This window comes from Pipistrellus hanaki (genome assembly GCF_964339955.1).
Source record: "Pipistrellus hanaki genome assembly, chromosome: 3".
Classification (NCBI taxonomy): domain Eukaryota; kingdom Metazoa; phylum Chordata; class Mammalia; order Chiroptera; family Vespertilionidae; genus Pipistrellus; species Pipistrellus hanaki.
The window spans coordinates 26,233,537-26,258,211 of record NC_140505.1 but is presented as its reverse complement, the minus strand read 5'-3'; the positions used below and the strand labels follow the sequence as shown (position 1 = coordinate 26,258,211).

Below are 24,675 nucleotides of genomic sequence, written 5' to 3'. Positions count from 1 at the left end.
TAATTATTTCATAGATGGTGTTTGGAAAAACTGGCTAGTTACTATACAGCAAGTGTACAAATGTTGGTCCATTCCCAATACAGCAGAAAAGTTATTTATAATTTCAGAAACCTTGGAACAAAAGCTAAGTCAGAATTTAAGTGTTACCCAAAAGTAATGCCCTGATATCCACTCTATCAGTGATAGGAGAAACTTAATCAGAGTACACAGTCAGAGATCAGCACTCTCAGAACCCAGGAAGCACAGTCAGAACAAGTTTGTATTTCAGTCATGGGGAAAATATTCTATAAACATCAACTGATCAATTTGCTAGCATTATTGCTCAACCCTTACCTATCATTATTGACCATATTTATCTACTTTTTCCATCAATTACTGAGAGAAAAGTTGAATTTTCCAACTGTAATTATGGATTTGTCTGTTTTCCTTGCAATTCTTCCTGTTGTTCTTTGTGCATCTGAAGCTATGTCAGTAGGTGAATATATATATATTTCGGAGCATTATTTCTTCCCAAACAACTGATTCTTTGTTATGAAATGTCCTTCTGTCCTTTCTAACACTCGTGCCTCTATCGACTTTAATAATACTAGTATAGCCACCCATCTTTCTCAGGGTTAGTGATTAAAAGAGGTATTCTTTTCATCCCTTTACTTTCAACCTATTTGTGTCCTTATATTTAAAATGTTTCTTTTTTCTTTTAAATATTTTGAACAAAGTATCTATCCTCATAAATTTAGTGTGTGCTTGCCAATAAGCTTGCATTAAATGTACCTAAATTCAAGTGTTTTTTATTTATCCCACTGTTTTCTTCCTTTGTATTTCTCCTGCTCTTTTGGATTAATCAAGTACATTTTTAAGTCCTTTTATTTCTTAACTTTGTATAGAGCACAGATTTGAAGGCACTGGTTAGGGATCAGGAGTCATAGCAAACAAAAAGAAAGAAGCAGAGAAGGGCACTCTGACTCCATCTAGGCACTAGCTTCTGTACCCAAGAGCACACACCTGTCACGTCACAGGACAGCTAGAGGCTGGTAAGTGCAGCTACATGGGGACAGGCCAAGCTGTGTATGAATGTCCTCACAAGTCTAAAAGGCACAGCTCCCATCCTACACAAGGACAGAAAATAGCTAGAGTAATTTCAAAATCAGTAGATTATGAACCAACAATAAAACCCATTCTTCTATTTTTTAGGATAACAATGTTCCAAATATCGCTATTTATAGTGTTCTCATGTAAGAAATTCAAGCTTTCTTTGGAATCTAACAGAACTTTAAAAATCAATGAGGCATTCAATTAACCCACCAAATACATATTCAACTCGTTTCTTCAACATTCTAGGCACTATGCTAGTTACTTGCACAGTGAACAAGACAGAAATGTCCCTCCTTCATGGAACCTAGACTTATGGTGGAAGATGGTCACTTTTACTAGGGGGCCTAATCCAGCCTGGATACACTTTCTCAGGAAGAAAATCAGAATAAAAAGAGAAGGGGACTGTGACAAGAAAGGGAAGAGAGGTCCAGACGGGGGAAAAAACAAAAAAACCACTATGACAATGACCCAAAAAGTGGATGGCGCTGGTGAATACAAGGTAGGGTAACATGGGGTGACAAAACCAAACTTACCAAGGCATCACAGACAATATTTATAATTCTGAATTTCATCATGAGAACAAGAAACCACTCAAAAGTTATGATCAGTATTTTAAACAAGTGAAGCATAAATTCTAAATGTTAAAAAAAAAAAAAAAAAAAAAAAAGCTCCATTAAAATATATCCTTACTCACCACCTGCATCCCAATCTCTCCTTGGCCTTGTCACAGTGCGAGAAACAGTGTTGGGTATACCTTTTGAGGTAGTGGTTTGTAAAGAAGGCTGGTTTCCAGTTAAAGCCCATGCTAGGCGCGACCCCAACTGCTGTCGAAGACAGTCTCCTACCCCTGTAGCTTGATGAGACTGTCTAAAAAAAGAAAAGAGCATTTAATATCTTCAAATACCACGCTAGTCAATGAAGAGACAAAAACACTTCCAGAAATTGTTCTTATTTAACTACAGTGATTTATATAATCTTATAAATCTGAGACAGGTGAATGACGTAACCATATCCAAATATAACAATGATCAGTCCAAACTCTCCAAGCTCTTACTGCCACCTCCACACGTATTTCCCACCATAAAAAACAAAATCTACTTGACTTTTCTTTACAAACATATAACATACACTACTCATGTAAAACTACTTTGAAATGCATTACTAATGTTAACATCGGTATTTTAAAAAAAACATATTTTTATTGATTTCAGAGAGGAAAGGAGAGGGAGAGAGATAGAAACATCAATGATGAGAGAATCATTTATCGACTACCTCCTACACACCTCACACTGGAGATCCAGCCCACAACCTATAATGTGCCCTGACCAGGAATCAACCATAACCTCCTGGTTCATAGGTTGATATTCAACTACTGAGCCACACAGGCTGGGCTTAACTTCAATATTAACACCATTTCATTCACTCAACATTTATTGAGTACAGGAGTGAAAAAATCTAGACTATGTCTCACTTCCCTGACCTTACTTGTCTCCCAGCCTTCATGGTGCTCAATAGGAAAAGAAAAACTTAATTTATAATTATTTTTTTAAATGTACAAATAAAATCTAAGGAAAAAGCACATTCAAGGTCTAAAAGTTAACTTTGAATAATTGGGAGATGATGTCAAAGATGCTCTTTGAAGATTTAAGAATATGACAGCTGATTTCCAATAACATACGTTTTGAAAACTGTAACAAATTTATTACCTCCTTAGAGTAAAAATGCAAAAATAAAAATTTCAACAACGCCACTGCTTCTTTCAAGTGGCAGAGCTCTGATTTATTACTGGTAAAATACTGGTGAGTCCATCTATAATCCACTGATGAAGTAAGAGAGGTAATCAAAAACCAGAAACAGCTCTTACATTTTTCAATGGGAATAATAACTACCAAAACTATGTCTTTGAATACAGTTCTAAATTTAAGAGAAAAATTCTAAAAAACCACTTCAGTTCAAAGTTCTCTACAAAGTCGTTTTTCATATGATAACAATAGTTATTTCAAATTCTAAGATAAAAATGAGAAAGTGTCTACTCCTTTAGTCAGAATAAAAGTTTGAGATTTAAACTTATAGAATATAAGTCTTTCTAGAACTCTAGACTCTTATTTATAATCCATCTGTATGGTACATTCTATTTTATAATAACTTGAACATAATTTTATTAAGTCAACAATAATTTATAATTATATTATGCTCATGTGGAAAACATCATTTGATGGTGAATCCTTGGTCACTATTCTTCTGGGATTTTATAATAGTCCACTTTAATATGATTTTCAGGAATGAACCATGCATTGAAATGTGTATGTAAAAATAAGAAACCAAAGTTCTAATTCCATTAATGCACTGGTATCAGCTGTATTCTCAAACATAAATTCTATATTTCTGCAAAATGTAATTAGATGTGGCAGCAGGTTAATCTACAAAGTATTGTGTGTTCCATAGTTTCTCATCTTAATTCACTTGTACTTTAAGATGCCATAATTTTTAGTTTGAAGATCTTGCATGTGAGGAGACAGCTTTATTTTAATTTACATTTATTCAAAATAATTCAATGAAGAGAATCGCAGGGACAACATTCACTGAGAGATAAATATGAGAATGTAGCAAGAGAAATGTCAATCAGTTACCTCAAAGTGGAAGGCTCTGCACATCATGTTTGTAAAATTAGGTCCTTTACTAATATGCATTTGCATTAATAGCTTGAGTTAGCCAAAAATCTATAGTCAACTAAGATTAGAAGTGGAAAGAATTATCTGAAACTGAGTATTTAGGGAGAGTAAAATCCAAAGACCAAACATATCAGACACAGTGCCAACATTCCTGACACATACTAGTTCAAGCTTCTAAAGGTAGTTTCAGTGACCACAAAATGCCTGATTAAAAGCCTGAGGACTTTCCTATTTCTACTATTTCAGGAATCAATCATGTAGAATTGATTTACCCTGGAACAGATTGTGGTGTAGGTGTCGGGCCATTTAGGGCATACATGCTGATACTGCTGATGCCGCTGCTTCCCATACTGCCAGAGCTCTGTGCTGACTGGGTGCTGCGATCCTGGTAGTTCAATGGGAGAGTCTGAGGCCGGGCATAGTAGTAGGGAGTTGAGTGAGCATCTCTTGGTAATGCTTGGGCAAATAATGTGGCATAGCTAGAAACCTGAAAATAAATTAAAATGTATTAAGTATATGGAGACTTGTCCCAATTCAACAAAGATAATGTGTGTTTAGATTTTAGATCTATTTCTGTAACTGAATTTTGCACTTATCAGACAATAAATTAGTTGTTATACGTTTCAAATATGCCAGAACTGACACAGTTTTAGAAGTTTTCTGAACAATAAAACTTCCAAGTGATGTGAGAACTAAACACTTTATTCAGAATCCATGCAAACTAAAACTCTAATTACTGTTTGGCAATCTTATATGATGAAAGAATGCACATTCAGAATAAGACTTTAGATATAAATATGCCTCTTTCACCCACACTCTTCAACTTTTAAGCACTCGAATTTCTGTAGTAGAGCATTTTATTATAACAAACACACTGGCACATGGAGTAGCCAATTTGCTTTTTCAAACACTGCACAAGTCAAAAAAACAACAAAGTTTTCACTGGTATTACTAATTAACGTTCATAATGATATCTAAAAACACAAAAAAATATTTACAAAAGGTCACCTAACTCAAAAATTATGCAGCTATGCTAATATTAATAACTTCAAACAGTAAAAATTTGAAAACTGCTAGTTTATGCTCTATTTAATTGAACATTGTTATATTTGAATAACAATCTTGAAAAACATTTTAAGAAAACACAGAACAATTATTAAAATTGTCCTTTAAAAAAAAAAAAAAAAAAAAGGAGGGGGAATCTCTTAGCATTTCCATGACTGCCCAGAAAACAAGACCGGCTTGTTTTACACATACTATTTTCTTAAGTATAACAGCCCAATTTCTATAAAAATTTGGCATAACTGTCCCAACAAAAGATGGAAAGTGTCCTTTATAAAGGTATTGAGCTGGTAAAATATAGCTTCTCACCTTGTTTGGCTGCCTGCGTGGATCTTCACTAAGGCTTAGCAAGAGGTAGAGAATTGACCATTTATTTTTCAAAACTCCCTGTTTAGGAAAAAAAACATTAAAAGGACAATGTTGTACTACTTACTCCCCAGTTTTACCCTCATCTCTTCTAAATTATCATTATTTCCAAAATAGAATTACATCTTAAAATTCACATAGTAACATCAAATCTAAATTTGTTTATTTTCCAAGCACTGCAAATAGCACTATCCATCAGAAGGCTAGAGATAATGTCCTCAAGAGGTAGTTTCTTTGGAATCTTTAATCCCCTGAAAACTAACTCCAAAGACCCTAATAAGAACATGTTTTTTAAATTACCCTATTCCTAAATAACAATATTTTCCCTTTGAAATAATTCTTGTAATAACCAACTTTCCAAATATAGTGATTATAAGAAAAATGTCATCATACATAAAATTCGTGTTGCTCCTACCCCTATCAATGTCCCATTTAGGCCACAAAATAGAGTATTATAAAAAATTATTTTAGCCCTGGCTGGTGTGGCTCAGTTGGTTGAAGCATCATCCTGAACATGGAAAAGATGCAGGCTCGATTCCCAGTCAGAGCATATTCCTAGATTGCAGATCCAATCCCCATTTGTGATGCATATGGGAGGCAACCGATGAATGTTTCTCTCTCACATCAATGCTTTCTCTTTTTCTCTCTCTCCCCCTTCCTCTCTAAAATCAATAAACATATCCTGGGGCAAGGATTTTAAAAATAGTAAATTGAAAAAAATTCTTTTAAAAAATTCAAAAGTGCAAGATATAAGCTCGGCATCACACATAACCAAACTCAGGATCTTAGTTGTCAGGATTACTAACTCCTAGGTTTCTATGTAAGGTTTTTCAACAGATTTCGTTAATTTCCCACTACCTATCCCTCTGCCCTGATTCACAACCATTAACAGCAGCCCACCCTCAATACGTTTCATCCAAATTTCATAAGCATTCTACTTTATTCACATAGCTTTACCTTTCGTATGCACAGGCTAGAATATAACAATATATTTATTTACAAAACAAATTATGGGATGGTTACTTACATTATACAAGTTCTTCATTATATAAAATGTTCTTTGAAAGTTTCTCTAAAGAATAAGCTCATCCTGCGTATTTAAATTATTCCCTAAACTGAAAAATTGATTTACACAGAACTTTGCAGAAAACAACAAAGTATCCAGCTGAGACAGCACAGGAAGAGGCTCGTAGACAAATGGGCAAATTATTTCAGTATGATAAATATAATTTCAGACACAGGAGGATCATTCAAGTACTCCGGGCTCAGGAAAGGAGTCGCAGAGGAAAGGTGAGTCTCTTAGAAAGATGGGTGATGCAGCCCTAGCCAAAATGACTCAGTGGATAGAGCAAATTGGCCTGCAGACTGAAGAGTCCCAGGTTCAATTCTGGTCAAGGGCATATGCGGACTTGATCCCAGTAGGGAACATGAAGAAGGGAGACAATCAACGATTCTCTCTCATCATTGATGTTTCTCTCTCTCTCCCTCTCTCCCTTCCTCCCTTAAATCAACAAAAATATATTTAATAAAAATTTTAAAAAGTGGGTGATGCAAAAGCAGAAGAGAGGGATAGGCATGGCTTCTTCAAGGAACTGAAAGAAAGAAATTTCGCTGAAGCCAGACATGAGAACAGAAACTGAAAATTAATGAAGGACCAGATCAAAGGGTGCCTTGTAGGCTGTACCAAGAAATTTGGATTTTTAAGGTGAAGACAATAGGCAGCCTTTGAAGGATTCCATGAAAAGGAATGGATCCACTTACTGACAATTCCGCGGAGAATGGACTAGAGGGGAGATAAAGCAAAACACAGAAGCCCTTGTTAGTAAATGGCAGTTATCTGGGGGGGGAAATGACCAGAGGCTAAGCTGTGATTCTCTGACTATCTGCTAAGGTTACTGTGAATAACCCCATAAGCTGAGCTTCTGGGGCTAAATAACTCCCTTGGGGAACAAGACCAAGGAGCCAAACGTTGTCTGTTTATCTCCAAAGAGCTACTCTCTATCAATCCCGTTTCCTTCTAAGAGTTAGAGGGCAGTTAGTCATCAGCAGCTGTCATTTAAAGGAGGCCTGCTGGGACAAGTCCTTACAGACATCATATCCCATAATCATTACAACCACACTGAGACACAGCTTTATTCTCTTCATTCCATAAATAAATGAAGCAGAGGTATAAGTTCAATAACTTAACCACAAAGCTTTAGGCCAGGATTCAAACCCAGGTCTGCCTGACTCCAGAGGAACAGATAAGAGGCATACAATCAATAAAACTTGGGAACAGATCAAATTTGGGGAGAGAGGTAGAGTCAAAATAACATCCAGATTTCTAGACTTTGGCAATCGATGAATGGTGTTACCATTCATCAACAGGGAGAACATGGAAAGAGAAGCAGGTTTATTGTGGGTGAATGTGCATGGACTCCTAGAGGTATGAAGTCTTTAAAGTATGATCCTTTCAATTCCCAGGATGCTGAGCTGCAAACTCCTGTATTTCCTAAGGAGTGCCTACATAAAAATGCCCTGTAGGCATCAAGAACACGGCAGACATTCTACCTGTGCAGCAACCATCCTAGGTTAGATCCTCAGCTGTTTCAGAAAAACAAAGATGTGTACGGGGTGGAGAGTGGAGAAAGTACCAAAACAAAACCGAAAACTGTGCACAAAAAATTAGTAAGCAACATATTTAAAGATGGTGTCAACTTTTTTTTTTAACATAGAAGAATAGGTAATTCAATAGTCAGGATCAGTCTGCTGAAAAGTGTTTGATACAGGGATTGCACACTGAGATGCAGCTGCACAGGGACAGGGAAACGAGAGGTGGTGAAGAAGGTAAGAACTATTACCAGCAAAGTAAATATTATCAAAGATGAAAAAGCATAATTAAAACAGTGAATCTATAATAGGTAAATCAAGTTGAATTAAGAAATCAAAAGGGTCAGCAAAAAAAATAAAAAATAAAACTTATTTTTACAAATAAACAAAAAGACCTGAAAATCAGTGAGTTAATTACAAGCAGCCTTAGGTTCAATTCAGTGATTTTTATTGCTGTACAATTTGTTAAGCAAAGTATTAAACTTCTCTGGATTTAACTTTCTTCCCATAAAGAGTAGAGACAGCTAGATGAACTAGGATCACAAAAATCAATTATTCAATTAATTTATTGGTGTATGGGCTGGCAATCTTTTATAAAAATAGCAGGTTAGAAAAACCACTGTGTGCAAGTATCAACATTCAATAACAAAATGTTCTAAATTAATTTTTAAATTATTCACTGTACCAGTACAAAGTAGAATCTGATAAACAATGAAGTTTATCAACAAGATAAGCTTTTGCTACTATACCAATGTGCTTCCTTCTAGTAACAGATTTAAGGTTCTGTAAAACATACTTATTGTGTATGTAAGTCTGATTACTTTCCCAATGTAGTTTTTTTCATCTCTGTAAGATATATATCACTAAATCCAGCTAAAACTTACTTCTAATATTAAAAATCTTTTAAAAAGCAAACTCCATCCACAATTAAAATCCATCACTCAATACAGAAAAGTTTAATCATATCATAGAAAAATGTTCAGATGTTTGCAGATCACTCTCACAGCCTCACCAGTACTGGAATGGCTTTCAGAACACTTGTGAATACCTGTGAATGAAGTTTTCGGTGAAGTTCTGAAAATAGTGCAGCATCTGCTTCTCTTCTTTGTCGAATAACTGTAAAGTTAGAAAAGAAAGTAAGCATATTAATCACATACAGAAAAATTCATTTTTATGATACTATTTCACCTTTCATAAAAGACAACTCGAGTCTGAAAAGAATCCTGAGCTTAAAAATCAAAAAACTAGACAATGAGTGACAATTTCAGCTCTGTGAATTTGGTCAATTCATGTAATCTCTCTGACATTTGGAAAATATAGACAACTTTAGGCTGTAATCAAATAGTTTATGTAAAAATTTGCTCAAGTAAAGAAATGATGAGATCTTTTAATTTCTATCTACAAATATTAATAAACAGTACAATCTAGTTTTTCTTATCATCAGTTTAACTACAATATTTAATAATTGCTATCTGGAAGGGAGGGATGTGAAGTGAAAATATCTTTGGAACCCTAAATTCAAAGAGTAGTAACAAAAAAATATACTGTTCATAATAGTCTGAGTTAAAACTATACTATTCAAAGCATTTTTGTTAACATATACGGCAAAATAGCCAATTAGTGTTTCAAAATAAAAATCAAAACCGCTTACTAGCTAATTTTCACCCACTAATTCATTCTATTAGTAAGCGTTTCAGATGCTTGCCACTAGACTTACAAATTTTCTGAAAGCCCCGATTACAAGTGAGTAGTCCATGCTCTGCTCCGTTCCATGAAGAAGACTACACAAAGGATTTGGATCCCTGAGGGAGGAGACCCCACTTACCCACATCTATAATACTGCATGCACCATCTATGCACAAAGGCCTCTCTAAGAAACCGTTACACCCACGAGAAAAGGCACCATTTTTTAAAGCTAGCTTAGAGCTTCTCCAAGTAAGCTTTGTGCCTATTTATTCCAATTTAGTAGGACTGTTTTCTTAAAATTTCATCAGCTAAACTCACTGGGCTTTGAATGTTCAAATTAATTTTTACAAAGACAATGACTGACTTGACATTCAACACTTTCTCATATGTATTAGCTAGGAAATGGTGCTGGTGTCATGTACTGATTATATGAACCACATACCAGAGGTTACATCATCTGCACTTTCAAGTCTTCCTATGCCAAAAGGTAAAACTATCTTTAAAATGTATTCTTACAGAATGCATTTAACAAAACTAATGCAATTAAAATTTAATATACTTTACTATCTTTTAAAGCTTACATAAAAAATACTCCAAATAAACACTACCATGAAATTAAGTAATATTCTTTCTATATAATGAGACTGACACTAATGCCTGATATAAAATTAGTCACAGGACAATAAAACCAATACAAATAAAAATGAACACAGAATATTTACCAAAAAAAGAAAAGTTTCATCTAATAGATTGCTAAACATAGCAAAACACATCTTGAGTTAGAATGTACTCCACTGACCAATGTGAAAAATTAAGAAACTAATAGGTATTAAATTGTATCACACGTGATGAGTTTTGCAATTTGTTTCAATAACAAACATACTAGAGGCCCGGTGCACGAAATTCGTGCACTGGGAGTGGGTGGTGACCCTTAGCCCGGCTTGCACCCTCTCACAATCCAGGACCCCTCAGGGGATGCTCACTCCTTACTTGCTGCTCCTATCCGCTCAGCTCACTCACCAGCCATGAGCCTGGCTTCAGGCTAAACAGCGCTCCCCCTATGGAGCGCAGTGAGCACCAGGGGGCAGCTCTTGTGTTGAGTATCTGCCCTCTGGTGGTTAGTACCCATCATAGCAACCAGTTGTTCTGGTCACTTAGGCTTTTATTATATAGACTAGAGGCCCAGTGCGTGAAATTTGTGCAGGAGGGGAGGCAGTGTCCCTCAGCCCAGCCTGCACTCTCTCCAATCCGGACATCCCCTCGTAATCTGGGACCTCTGTTCCTAACTGCTTACCTGCCTGCCTAACTGCCCCTAACCACTCTATCTGCATGCCTGACCACCCCTAACTACCTTAGCATGCCAGCCTGATCGCCCCCTAACTGTTCCCCTGCCAGCCTGGTCCCCACCTAACTCTCCCCCTGCTGACCTGGTCCCCCCCAAACTACTCCCCTGCTGGCCCAGTCAACCCCTAAGGGTTCCCTGCTGGACTGGTCGCCCACTAACTGTCTGGAAGGAAGTCAGACGCTCTATCCACTGAGCCAAACCGGTCCCGGCAGAAAATTTACCTTTTTTTATCATTTCAGAGAACAACACTACTAAAACTCAATTAATCTATCAAAAACTATCCAAATTTCAGTCTGTCTGGTGTAGCCCAGTGGTTGAGTGTTGACCCATGCACCCAGAGTTCACCAGTTTGATTCCCAGTCAAGGCTCCATCCCCAGAGCAAGGGTTGTGCAGGAGGCGGCCAATCGATGTTTCTCTCTCAACAATGTTTCTATCTCTCTCTTTCCCTTCCTCTCTCTAAAATCAATAAAAACGTATTTTTTAAAAACTAATCCAATTTCAAAAACGTTAAACTATAAAAACTATGTGTAAAAATTATTGAAAAATGATAAATCAATGATGGCCATTACACTAGAGGGTCATCAATATCACTCTATGAACTATAGCTGGGCTACATCAGTGCTGGGGACTCTGGGAGGATAATGGCAGGGGTACCTAACAGAAGCTCTGGACACTTGGTGGGAATGGGCAGAGAGGCAAACTGTGACAATATACAGCAAGTCTTATTTCAAAAACACAGAAGATACACAATAAAAAGACGGTACATGGTTAGTGTTTTCTTCTTAAAAAAAGGAAATTCCAACATTTCCTTGCCATATTCACTGCAACAAGGTAGCTGCCAGTTCTCTAACTCTGAATTTCAAACTTTTTTTAGGTACTACACATATGTGTAGTATGCTCACCAGGAGGCCTGGAATGTAAATTTGTAAAGGGATTGGTCTGTTAATATAGTATCCAATAAATAGATGAGTTATAACTAATAATCTAAAATACAAAATAACCTGCCCTAACCGGTTTGGCTCGAGCGTCGGCCTGTAAACTGAAGGGTCCCAGGTTCAATTCCAGTCAAGAATATGTACCTTGGTTGCGGGCACATCCCCAGTAGGGGAAGTGCAGGAAGCAGCTAATTGATGTTTCTCTCTCATTGATGTTTCTCTGTATCCCTTTCCCTTCCTCTCTGTAAAAAATAAATAAAATATATTTTTAAACAAATAAAATAAATTATAAAATAATCTAATATGTAAAAATAATCTATTAGAATGTAATAATCATCAGGGTTTAAGAAAAGAATACAGTGTTCTTATATCTCAGCTTTATAATGAGAGGGAAAAAAAGTTCTTATAAGTTAATAGCAGGATAAACACTGCATTTGTACCCCTCTACCTTAAATAAGACATACACACTAAGTGACTCAATTAGCAGAATCATCATTTCAGACTTGCATTGCTCACCAACCTCTAAACATGGCCAGATCCAATTACTCACATGCCCCAGCCTCAACTCTACCACCTGCTACCTCACCATCCAGCTCAGTTACACAGTTCTGAAAAAGGACAGCCACACAGATCACTGGCCAAATACAGTTAATAATGCAACAGCTAAGGTGGGAAACTGTGCCAAAAACAGGCCTCCTAGAAGATGTCAGTACCTGTTTGCCAACAAACTTAGAAATAAGGCCAAAGCCCATTTCATTTGGGCAGTTTAACAGCAAGGCCACAGTAGGAAAACCACTGACTTTCAAAATAGCTGCTTTTCAAGCAACTGGAGCTGGACTCAGACTGCCCAGAAAACTGAGGAGTGGAGAACTGGCTACCAGAGAAAAACAACTCTTCAGCCCGGACAAGAGCAATTCTCAATAATGGGTCCCAATGCTCAAAGTTTCCCTCCTTTATATACTCCATGGTACAGAGAGAGAGCAGAGCCCCACCTTATAAAGAATGCATTAGTAACCAAGTGCTAATAAATGGAAAGCTTTTTTCTCTAAGGTAACAATGTTCAAGAAAGCTTTCAGTAGCACCTCAGAATTAAAATGTTCACATAATAAATCCTAAAGTACTATAAGTTTGAATGTTGACAATTAATAGAAGCAATATTTGACTCACTAAGACTTGTTTATTGCCAAGATACTGTTCTATGTTAACTGGTCAAAAGGTGCATTACATTAAATACTGCAATCACAAGATAGCAGAAGTTATATTAAATTCTTTTATCTCCTCACACTCTTAAACCAAATTATGTTGTTATAATAGTATTTAAACAATCCTCTTGCACTATGTTCTAACAAAAGACAGAATTGAATTGTCTTTATTTTTAGCATATATATATATATATATATATACACACACACACACACACACACACACTCACACACACATATATATGCGTGTGTGTGTGTGTGTGTGTGTGTGTGTGTGTGTGTGTATATATATATATGTAGAAACATATGGATAAATAGATAATAGTGCCTTAGGAACTACATATGGGGGGGGGGGGGACACAAAGTAGATTAACAGTTATGAGTTTATTTTTGTATTATTTTTTATTAATGTATTATTTTCCATACCAACAACTATAAACCCACTTTTGCCCCATCATGTGTGTGTGTGTGTGTGTGTGTGTGTGTGTGTGTGTGTGTTAAAGTTTGACAAGTTTATGAATCCAACACATGAAACATTTAGGAAGAATACATACGTTCTTTCTTTATTTTTTCAGCAACTAGAAATTCATCTCTTTCAACAGTTGGGGCAAAGTTGCTGCCAATAACTCGCACAGCATACTGGAACTGTTGAGCTACATCAGCTGAAAGGTAAATAAAAGAATGCAAATTATTGCCAATCACCTTTTTTTTGTCTTGAAGGTTTTTTTAATTTTTAAAAATTTATCTTTGTTGTTGAAAGTATTACAGATGTATCCTTTTTATCCCCCATGGATCCCCTCCACCCCACTCCCTACCCCTCTCCAGGTCTTCATTGCACTACTGTCTGTCCATGGCTATGCATAATGCATATAAATACTTTGGTTAACCTTCCCATCCCCTTCCCTCAGAAATTCTTTGGTCTGTTGCATGCCAATCGCTTTGATCACCTGAAACTTCCAATTCAAGACAGCAGACTAGGTACATGTACTTACCTTCCACCTTCCCAAGATTTTAAAATGAGGGTGGAAAAGCTTTTAAAAATCAAAACAAAATGAATAAATTGAGAGGGCAGGGCGGGGCGAGGATAAAACTCCTGACTCCACTGTGGGGCAGGGCGGAGTTATCCTCCATTAATTGGACACTAGCCCAATCAGGGTCAGCCAAAGAAGTGACATCACCACCAGAGTAAAACCCCAAGACTTGGCAAAATTCGCTCTCTTCCGCCATGCTGCCGGCGTGAGTGGGACAGAGCCCATGCTAGCATGGAAGAGGCTTTTTTGTTTACTGCATCGGACTCTGCTCCCTGGTGGTCCTTGGGGATCACGAAGTCTGGGCGTAACATAAACTAAATAACAGTTCTATAAAATAAGAAAGGGAGACAGCAGAAGGCCAGATAATTTGAAAAAATTCTAAGAGATAAAAAACAAATTGTACTGATAATCATTTTTTTTTAAAGGAACAGGAAAAGTCACAATATGCACCCCTACCAGGGACTGAACCCAAAACCTAGGTATGTGCCCTAATCCACAAATAGAACCAGAAACCTTTCACATGCATAGGACAATGCTCCAACAGAGTGACACAAGCCAGGGCCAAAGTCTGTTTGTGTTACTTAAGTCTTAAATCAATAAGGACAAAGAAAACAAGGCAGAAACAACACAAAAGAGAAGTCAACAAAATGTGAGAAGCTGGAAAGCAAATGGGTTGATGGGAACTGATTCAGCAGGACCGTGAACTGATTCAGCTCCATGCCTGTTGGGGTAAGAAGGATAGGAAAGACAAAGGCCAAGAAACAAAGAAGCCCGGGGAGGCTCCAGAAAGGGAACTCGGTACATCAGAAGATGTAGATGAAATAGGATAGAAGGAGGACTGGCTGAAAGTCTGGGTAGAAAACTGACTCCTGGATCCTCTACCCCATTCCACAGAACCAGACAACTGCTGACTGCCCTACCCAAGCAAACCAAACAGGGTCTGGATGGAACACCAAGAGAGCAAAGAATAAATATGAAGTACAAGTAGAGGACTGACCATTAAAGATCCAGCTCCCTCCCCACCCCCACCTCCACACTGGGAGTGAAAATTCCTACACCCAGTTCCAGCTTCCCACTAAACCGCCCTGCAGTGTGCTGGCAAATCCTACACCAAACAAAAACCAGTAACAAAACTAAAACCCCAGCCCACAGACTCCACCGTGAGAAGTGTTGTTCCTGGCAGTCAGAAAAATAAGTGATGGGAAAGTGAGCCAGCATATAGACTTCAACAACAACACCCAACTATATCTAAGTTACAGAAAACTCCATCCATCAACAAAGGTCAAGGTCATTCTCTTCATATGCACATGGGACACTCCTCAAGGCAAACTACATTTGGGGGAGGGTGGTGTCACAAAATAAGCCATATTAAATGTAGAATAACTGAAATTACCCAAAATATGTTCTCTATCAATATTGGAATTAACTTAAAAATTTGTAACAGAGTGTTATCTAAAAAATCCTCAAATATTTGAAAGTCAGTTAATCTACTACTACTTAATACATTGGCCAGAGAAAATCTCAAGGGAAATTGGAAAATAGCATGAAGTGGATGAAAATATAACTATTAAAATGTGTGGGATACAGCTAAAGTAGTGTTTAGAAGAAACTTTATAATGTACAATGCTTTTATTAAAATGAAAGATGGGTCTCAAATCAATAATATAAGCTTATATAATAAAGTCTAGAAAAAGAAAAGCAAATTAAATTTAAAGTAAGCATCAGGAAATAATAAAAATAGCAAAAATTAATAACATTTAAAACAAAACATGGAAAAAAATCAGTGAAACAAAAAAAAAATAGAATTGAGAAACATAATTGGTAACCAAGAAAAATAAGAAACAAACTTACAAATGAAAGAGGAATATTACCACTGATACCACATAAATTTAAAAAATAAAGGCTAAAAAAGTTTTGTAGATACTAGCCCCTCATGGAGATGTACAAAACATTAACACCCCCTCCTTAATTATTGGCTGCACAGTAGCTTCCTTCCCAAGAGTAGAGTATTAAAAGGGGAGAGAGCCGAAATCCGTTTGGCTCAGTGGATAGAGCATCGGTCTGCGGACTGAAAAGTCCCAGGTTCGATTCCAGTCAAGGGCATGTGCATTGGTTGCGGGCACATCCCCGGTGGGGGGTGTGCAGATGGCAGCTGGTCTATGTGTCTCTCTCATCTATGTTTCTGGCTCTCTATCCCTCTCCCTTCCTCTCTGTGAAAAATCAATAAAATATATTTTTTTTTTTTAAAAAGGGGGGGTGGGGGCGGAGTGCCACACTCTCTGTAGAGTAACCTGACAAACACCACCTCAACCAAGTGATCAAGATCCATGGCAATGAGCCACCTTGATAGTGTGTATTCTGGATACAATACAATCTTCCTCCCAAACACACATAAACCCAGTCTAATCACGAGAAAAACATCAGACAAATCCCAATTGAGACATTATACAAAATACTTAACTTTCGATCTTCAAAACTGTCAAGGTCATCAAAAAAAATTGTTAATGTCTGAGAAACTGTCAGAGCCACAGGAGCCCAATGAGACATGAAAGCTAAAGGTAATATAACACCCTGGGTGGAACCCTAGGATAGTAAAAGAACATTATGTAATACTGAAGAAATATAAGTATAAAGTTAATATAAATATATCATTATTATTATAATTATACCATACTAATGTAAGATGCTTATAATGGGGAAAAGGTTGTGGGGTATATGGAGCTTTTTATTATTGTTGTAATTTTTCTGTAAATCTGAAATTTTAAAATTAAGTTCATTAAAAATATACTGATTCTAAAACCCATTTTTCACAAATCATGATTTTATTGGTCTGGAATGGAGCCATGGTATCGATATTTTTAAAGTTCCGATTTAAAAACCTTTAGTCTAAAACAGGGGTCTTCAAACTACGGCCCGCGGGCCACATGCAGCCCCCAGGGGAGTCTGATCCTGCCCGCCAGGTTTTTTGGGCAGGGAGCGCAGCCAAGGTGTTACAGTAGGAATTAGTAGTTCATATAGTCCGGCCCTCCAGCTCTCTGAGGGACCGTGATCTGGCCCCCACTTTAAAAAGTTTGAGGACCCCTGGTCTAAAAGGTAAAGTCTATAAGATGTTAAAAAAACAAAAATGCTTTCTTTGGTAAACTCAAAAAAAGAACCTCATCCTATAATACACACATCCTATCTAATAAAAGAGTAATATGCAAATTAACCATCACTCCACTACACCCACCAGCCATGCCCACTCTGAAACAGTTTGGCAGTTTCTTTCAAAGTAAAACATATACAGACTATAGGACCTGACACTTGTAGGTATTTAGAAATAAAAACTTATGGTGACATACAAATCTGTACATATGTTTATAGCAGTATTATTCACAACTGCCGAAAGCTGGAAGCAACCTAAATGTTCTTCAATAATTGAATGAATAAATAAACTCTAATACATTCATACAATGAAACACCACTCTGCAATGTAAAAGAATGAACCACTGATACACACAACACCATGAATGAATCTCAAATAGGCTAAGTGAAAAGAAAAAAAAAAAACAATCTCAAAAGATTGCATACTATATGACTGCATTTCCATGGTAATCTGAAAAAAGCGAAATACAGACAGGGACAGAACAGAAAATGGCTGCCAGAAGCAAAGTTCAGTACAGAGGAAATAATGGTAAAGTTTTTAAAAAACTAATACAAAGTTAAAAATAGGCTGATAACAGAATGAGGTTACTAAAAGAGAAATTAAATGCAAGTTGGTAAATCAAACACAACAAAAGACAACAGTTAGAATTCATGAAGAAGAATTCATAGCAAAAATTTCCATAGACAGCCGGGACCAGTTTGGCTCAATGGATAGAGCGTCGGCTTGGGGACTGAAGGGTCCCGGGTTCGATTCCAGTCAAGGGCATGTACCTTGGTTGCGGGCATATCCCCAGTGGGGGGTGTGCAGGAGGCAGCTGATCAATGACTCTCTCTCATCGATGTTTCTGGCTCTCTATCTCTCTCCCTTTTTCTCTGTACAAAATCAATAAAATATATTAAAAAAAAAATTTCCATAGACAGTCCTCAAATTGATGGATCACCAAATATTAATCCAAATAAACTTTTAAATCCCAAACTTAGACAAAATTTCATAACATAATAGTAAAATTTATATGTAGCAAAATTGCATAACATAAAAAATAAAAAGAAAATCCTAAAAGCTGCCAGATATAACTGCAAAGAAGTAAGAATCGATTAACATCAGACTTTTCATCAATAATGAAGGAATACCTTCAGAGTGGACAGAGGAAAACAACGTCAAACCAAAATTTATATGTCTGATTGATAGTTCAAGAGTATGTGGATTAGGGAGAGAAAGAAAATAAAGACATTTTCACACTTTTAAACAATTATTCATATCAGTAAATCTTGACTTCACTTCTAAAAGTATATCCCAAATATGATCATTCCATAACTACTATCCATCTGCAGTAAGTCTCCTAAGTAGTTGATCGTCCTGCTTCTACATTTATCCCCTTAGAGTAAATTATCCACCTAATAGAGTAATCTTTTAAAGACATAATTAGTCAATACTATCATACTTCTACTCAAACCCTCCCTTCACACTTATATACAATCCAAACTCCTGAGGACAGCCTACATCAAATGTGTCAAACTCAAAGGCTAACATGGACCAAATAAACAAGGTTTACGTTCATGTGGGCCACAAAAAAAAAAAAGCAAAAGCTTCAATTTTCATAGAAAAGGTTTATTTTGATAGAGACATGCTGAATACAAAGAGCTGAAATAAATAATCGTTAACATAAAATAACATTTTAATAAAAATTAGTATTTTTCTTGAACATTAACTTACCAGACACTGAATAACTGCACAAATTAATAAGCGTAACACAAATAAACCTATTTTTCTTGTTCTCCAAAAGCAAAATATTTCCTGTTGTGCACACCAAACAAGTCAGTACAAGACTAATGAGGTAGCAAGCGGCTGCTGAAATATTCGCTGCTAGTATTAGTGGAGAGAAATGGTAACAGGATACTGTAAAAATTAAGTCATAATATTTTTATTAAAATGTTTCTCACAGCCCTAACCGGTTTGGCTCAGTGGAGAGAGCATCGGCCTGTGGACTGAAAGGTCCCAGGTTCGATTCCGGTCAAGCGCATGTACCTTGGTTGGGGGCACATCCTCAGTAGAAGGTGTGCAGGAGGCAGTTGATCGATGTTTCTCATCGATGTTTTTACCTCTCTATCCCTCTCCCTTCCTCTCTGTAAAAAATCAATAAATTTTTTTAAATAAAAATAAATGTTTCTTATATACCATTATATCGGCTGGGCTGAAAAAATATGTGAGTTTGACATCATTGGCCTACATAATCTGGCCCCTTGCTACTTCACCAATATCATCTCCTGCTTCTCCCAGCCATGCCACACTTTGTGGTCTTGTCATTTCTTGAGCACACCACACTCACTTCCAGCTCAGAACCTTGGCACACCCTTCTACATCTTCCCAGGATTTATTCCATGGCTTTATTTGGTTCTCTACTTAAATGTTACCTTCTCAAAATGCCTTCCTAGCTCCAGCAGACACAATCACATACAAGAAGGCACACATACACACAGAATCTTTCTTAAACACCACTGTATCAACAAACTGTCTAATATGTACTTGGTGAATGCATACATGTGGGGAGCAAAAAGAAATAATCTAAAATGCTTTTGTGGAGTCACAGGATTAGGGGTAGTTTTTATTTTCTTTCTTATACTTTCCACACTGAGTATATCCTTCTACACTGAGTATACATTTATTTTATAAATATTAAAAGTGTCATTGAAAATGGCTCATTTAAAAGGGCTGCTAGTATAATTATTGTAGCTAAAAACATTTTTAAATTACCATGTCCCTGAGTTCTACAAAAAAGTAGAGTTCATTAACAACATACTCAAGTATCCTATTCTATATAATTAAAGCCTAATATGCTAGTGTCCAATCATCTGGTCAGCTGTTCAGCCAATCAAAGCATAATATGCTAATGATATGCTAGGGCCATTCAACCGCTCACTATGACATGCACTGACCACCGGGGGGAGACAGTGGACCAGTTGACCAATCACTATGATGTACACTGACCACCAGAGGGCAGACGCTCCAACCAGTAGGTTAGCTTGCTGCTGGGGTCCGGCCCATTGGGTCTGAGCAAGACAGGCCAGACATGCCCTGGACTCCTCCCTTTGTCCCTCCCCAGCTGGCCAACCATCTACATCCCTCCCCAGCCCCCCTCATGCACTGGTGGGGTCCCTCGGCCTGGCCTGTGCCTTCTAGCAATCCGGAACTCCTCGGGGGATGTCAGAGAGCTGGTTTCAGCCTGATCCCACAGGTGAGACCATGGGACCCCAGGGGTGCACGAATTCGTGCATGAATTCATGCACAGGAACTCTATTATAAAATTTTTAAAAAATCTTCATTCCCAAAGTTTCATAAACCTATTAATTTTCTTTTACCAAAAATTCAAAACTCCTCAAAAACAGAAATTCTCTCCTTTTCCTCGGTCTCTACATTTCCTCTACACTTTTGGTATGCATATTATTTCATGTCTACCTCTTCAACCACATTTCAATTTCCCTACCTACCTGCCAACCAAATTTCCGGTCTCTCTTTCCTACTGATTATAAAATATATGAAAAATCCACCTGCTATTTTTTAAATCAAATTTACCTATCCTATGTTTCAAAAGTAGACACACAAAATCCAGACTATTAAAAAAATTAACAGAGGCAATTGTTCTTTTAGTGAACCTACCATCAGAGATTAAAATGTGAAATATCAAACAATGTCCACTACAAATTTCTAGTTTAATACTACCAAAATATCATTCAGCTTTTAAGTATAACTAAACTCAATATGTAATTCAATGAGTAATTTCTAAGCACCTACTATATGCCAAACACCACAGGAATAAAAGAGATATAGTGTTCAACAAGGCAGCCTTAATGAGAACACCAAAAAGAGGGGGTGGGGGAGAAGAGGAGGCAAAAAATACAGAAGGTAATTAGATTGTGATAAGAGCTACTAAAGAAATAAGCAGGACACCATGGTGGCAAATTACAGGGAAGACTTCATGAAATAGGTTGGTTGAGGCCTCTCTAAGGAAGTGAATTTTAAGAGACGTAGAGGCTGCCTTGTGAAAAGTGAAAGAAACCGGTGAAAAGGACACAACATTAAGATTCACAGAGCTACTTGGTGCATTGTTCCTCAAAGGAGGCCAATGCCATTGGATTCTGAAATCCAAACCATAAAAGCCAAAGTCTTTTCAACAAGAGTTCCAAATGAGGAGTTCTTTGATGATTTGGCTTAATCCAAACTAAAAATTAAAGTATTAAATGTTTTGACCACAAAGTAGCAAATGAATGTATTCTAGTTTTACCTCCAATCTGCTCTTGGAATGTGTGAGGGGTGGGTGATTATTAGGAGCCTGGAAAGGGAAGCAGGTAATACTCCTGCCAAGCCTCTGAAAATATTTAAGAACTGGACCAGTGAATTCAAGGATACACTGTGTGACAAATACCAGAGAGGCCATTTATGTTGAAATACTTAATAATTCCTTTATTTCTCCTTTTTGTCGCAGCTAGAATGAGAATTACAAAGTATGAAAAGGAGTATTGCCTCTGACAGAGTTGAAACACTAACATCAAGCAAATTGTTTCCAAAGATATAATGAGTAAAATGTGCTCTGGGGAAGGGGCAGGGATGTGGAGAGAGAATTTTCCTGTCACTGGTTGGCAAAAATGTGTTTCAAACAAAGTGACAGCTGTTATAAGCTGGAAAAGGTAGGAAACAATGGCTATACAACTTTATAAAAGGTAGGTGCTTTGTTTCTGAATCTCTTGAAACCAACTACAAAAAAAAGTTGTAATTATAAAAAAATTTGACTCATAAAATTCACATTAAAAGTAACAAGTGTCTATTATGCACCAATTTCATAGTATTAAAAAAGCAATATATTACAAAAGCATAAGACAAATTGTAACGTCATTAAAAAATGAAGAAATTAATCAAATATTCTATTTAGTTACCAGAAAAAATACACACTAATGAAAATAAAAAAATTAATAACATAATTATAAAGTCAGCAATTAATATTGCTCCTTTGCTAAGGTAGGACAAATTAAAACAGGACAAGGCAAGCTATTAAATAGTTGTAAATTCTTTATTAATAGCAGCATTTGGAATTATAAATATAATGATTGACAACCCTAGCTGTCCAGAGCATCATCTTGAATGGATTTTATATTTTATTCAGAGAGGATCCCTTCAGAATATCCTAGAAAGCCTTTCTATTCTTAAGACACAATTCTAAATGGAGATGCAGCACTCTGCTAAAGATAAGTGTTTCAACCTCCTTGAAGAGAAGAAACTAAATCAACCAAAAGAAGTCCAAATTTAACTTCTTTTAAAATTCAGAAACATCATGCTACCTCATGAGTGCCTCCTAAGTCCAGCTGTGACATCGGGAATGTGTGGTTTATCTTTGGAAAACAATTTAAGATCCACTGGTATAATGCAAACACTGGTTTTAAAGTGAGTGAGTCATAACCAACAATCTTAGCTCTTCGGTTCTTCCATGATTAGACAGGTAACTCAGAGGACACACAGAAGACCACACCACACATTCACACCCATCACATGGCCACTGCACCCTCTACCCAGAACCCTCCCCAGATGTTCACAGGGCCCACCCTCACTGCATTCAGATCTGTGTTTAAATATCTCCTCAGAGGCTTTCCCTCAACATCCCTTTGCTCTACTTTAGTTTTATCACAGCACTTATCACTGCTTAACATTATACATTTGCCTACTTTATCAGGTCTCCACTTGCGTGCAAGATGAAGACTTGTCTGTGTAGCTCTGCCTCACCAGCACCTAGCGGTGTGCCTGGGGGTGGGGAGGCCCAAAGATTTCCTGACAGAGTGAAACTTCACATAAAGTAGCAAGATATATGTGAAGTCAGTGCCATTTAATAGACTGACCAAAAAAAAAAAGTCATCTTTTACCCATAACATTATCACAGAACATCAAATAAAGTATGTACACTGTCATAAATCATCAACATATGTTCACTGTCATAAATCATGAAACAAGTGTCTATTATGCCCCAATTTCATAGTATTAAAAAAGCAACATATTACAAATTATAATGTCATTGAAAAATAAAGAATTAATGAAAGGTCAAAATACTGCCCCACTATTTTAAACGTAATTTTGCTTAAAATCGTCTCGCAAACACTGCACGATTTCCTTTTCCATGTTATGGTGCTTAAAGAATAAGTAACCCAGTTGCTAGATCACCCAGAAAATTCCTTCATAGTGCATGCCCACTCCCTCCCGCCAAAAAAAAAAAAAAAAAAAAAAAAAATTATCATGAAACGACATACAGTGCCCTTTTTTCTTTTCTTTTTTTTTTCCTTTTTTTACAGTACCACAACTGCAGAATGGCTTTACACATTGAACAGAACTGGGTTTGGGTAGCAGTATTCGTTCGCTGCAGGAACTCTCCAGAAACAGCTTTATATTAAATGCAACCCTCAGCCCTTTATAGGAAAGCATGGCAGGTAAAGGTTGTAAGCACCCACTGGGCATCACACTCCTATCTGCTACACTTGCCTAAGGGAAGGGGAACCTGCCGTGGCCGCCACCCCCACCTGACATCCCCGCCGCGGTCACAGACGCGTGGCTGGACCAGCAGCCGCGCTCCCCCCAAATAACCGCGGGAGCGCCCGGCCCCGGCCCCGGCCCCGGCCCCGGCCCCGGCCCGGGACTTGGGAGGAGGACGCGGTTCGCGAGCTGACGTCTTCACCCTCGGAATCAGAGCGCGGGGGAAGCGGTGACTCAGCCCACGCCAGGCCCTGCCCTCCTCCCCTCTGCCCCGGGGAACCCCGCACCCCGGCTCTCCCCACCCTCTGCCGGGAGGCAGCAGCACCCACCGGCCGGCCGCGCCCCTCGCGGCCCCGCTACCGCCGGCCTGCGGAGCCCGGGGCCGCCCTGCCATGGCCCCGCCAGCCCCTCGGATGCCGCCGAGCTGCATTCGCAGGGAGCGGCCTCCAGGACCCGCCTCGGACCCCGAGCCACCCGGTCCCAGCCCCGCTACCTTCGCTCTTGCCCAGAATCCGGCAGCACAGGTTCTGCAGCAAGACGTTCGGCGACTTCTGGTCGGGGGTCGCCATCCTCGCCGGAGACCGCCCACGGGGGCCCCGCGGAGCCGCCGGCCCGAGCCCGCCAGCCTCGAGGCCGGCGCGCCCAGGAGGCCCCGCCGTGCCCCGCAGCCTGTGCCCGCCACGTGCCCGCAGGCTCCAGGTGTACCCCAAAAACCTAAGGCCCCGCGGGAACCGGCGGTGACAAGGGCGCCATTTTAACGGAACCCGCGAAACTGCGGACGCTTCCCACAATGCCCCACTTCTTCCAGGCGCGCGGCGCCTCCGGTGCGCTGGCCTAAAGGTTCCTCCGACCACCGCCGTCTGGCCCGCAAAGTTCCGGCACCAACCGCCCCAGCTGCTCCCTGCACATGTTTCTCAGGCCCCAAAAGTGCGGTCACTGAATTGCTGTGAAGCTGGTTGGTGCCCAGAAGAGCTTTTATAGTGTATAATTTTTAACAAGTTATTTCTTTTCTTTTTTTTAATATATATATTTTTTTTAACAG

The 24,675-nt window shown here is 38.2% G+C and overlaps 1 protein-coding gene across 1 annotated transcript in view; it reads right to left on the bottom strand.

The window, feature by feature from the left end:
• TUBGCP3 (tubulin gamma complex component 3) overlaps positions 1–24,416 on the bottom strand; it is a 77,679-nt gene extending 53,263 nt beyond the window's left edge. The window contains exons 1-6 of the mRNA XM_084879816.1: positions 24,127–24,416; positions 13,505–13,612; positions 8,830–8,897; positions 5,136–5,213; positions 4,037–4,251; positions 1,787–1,959 (exon numbers count right to left, since the gene is read on the bottom strand). Coding sequence (XP_084735942.1) covers positions 1,787–1,959; positions 4,037–4,251; positions 5,136–5,213; positions 8,830–8,897; positions 13,505–13,612; positions 24,127–24,202 — 718 coding nt within the window. The 5' untranslated portion in view covers positions 24,203–24,416. The remainder of the gene's footprint in view (positions 1–1,786; positions 1,960–4,036; positions 4,252–5,135; positions 5,214–8,829; positions 8,898–13,504; positions 13,613–24,126) is intronic.
• Between the last annotated feature and the right edge of the window lie 259 nt (positions 24,417–24,675).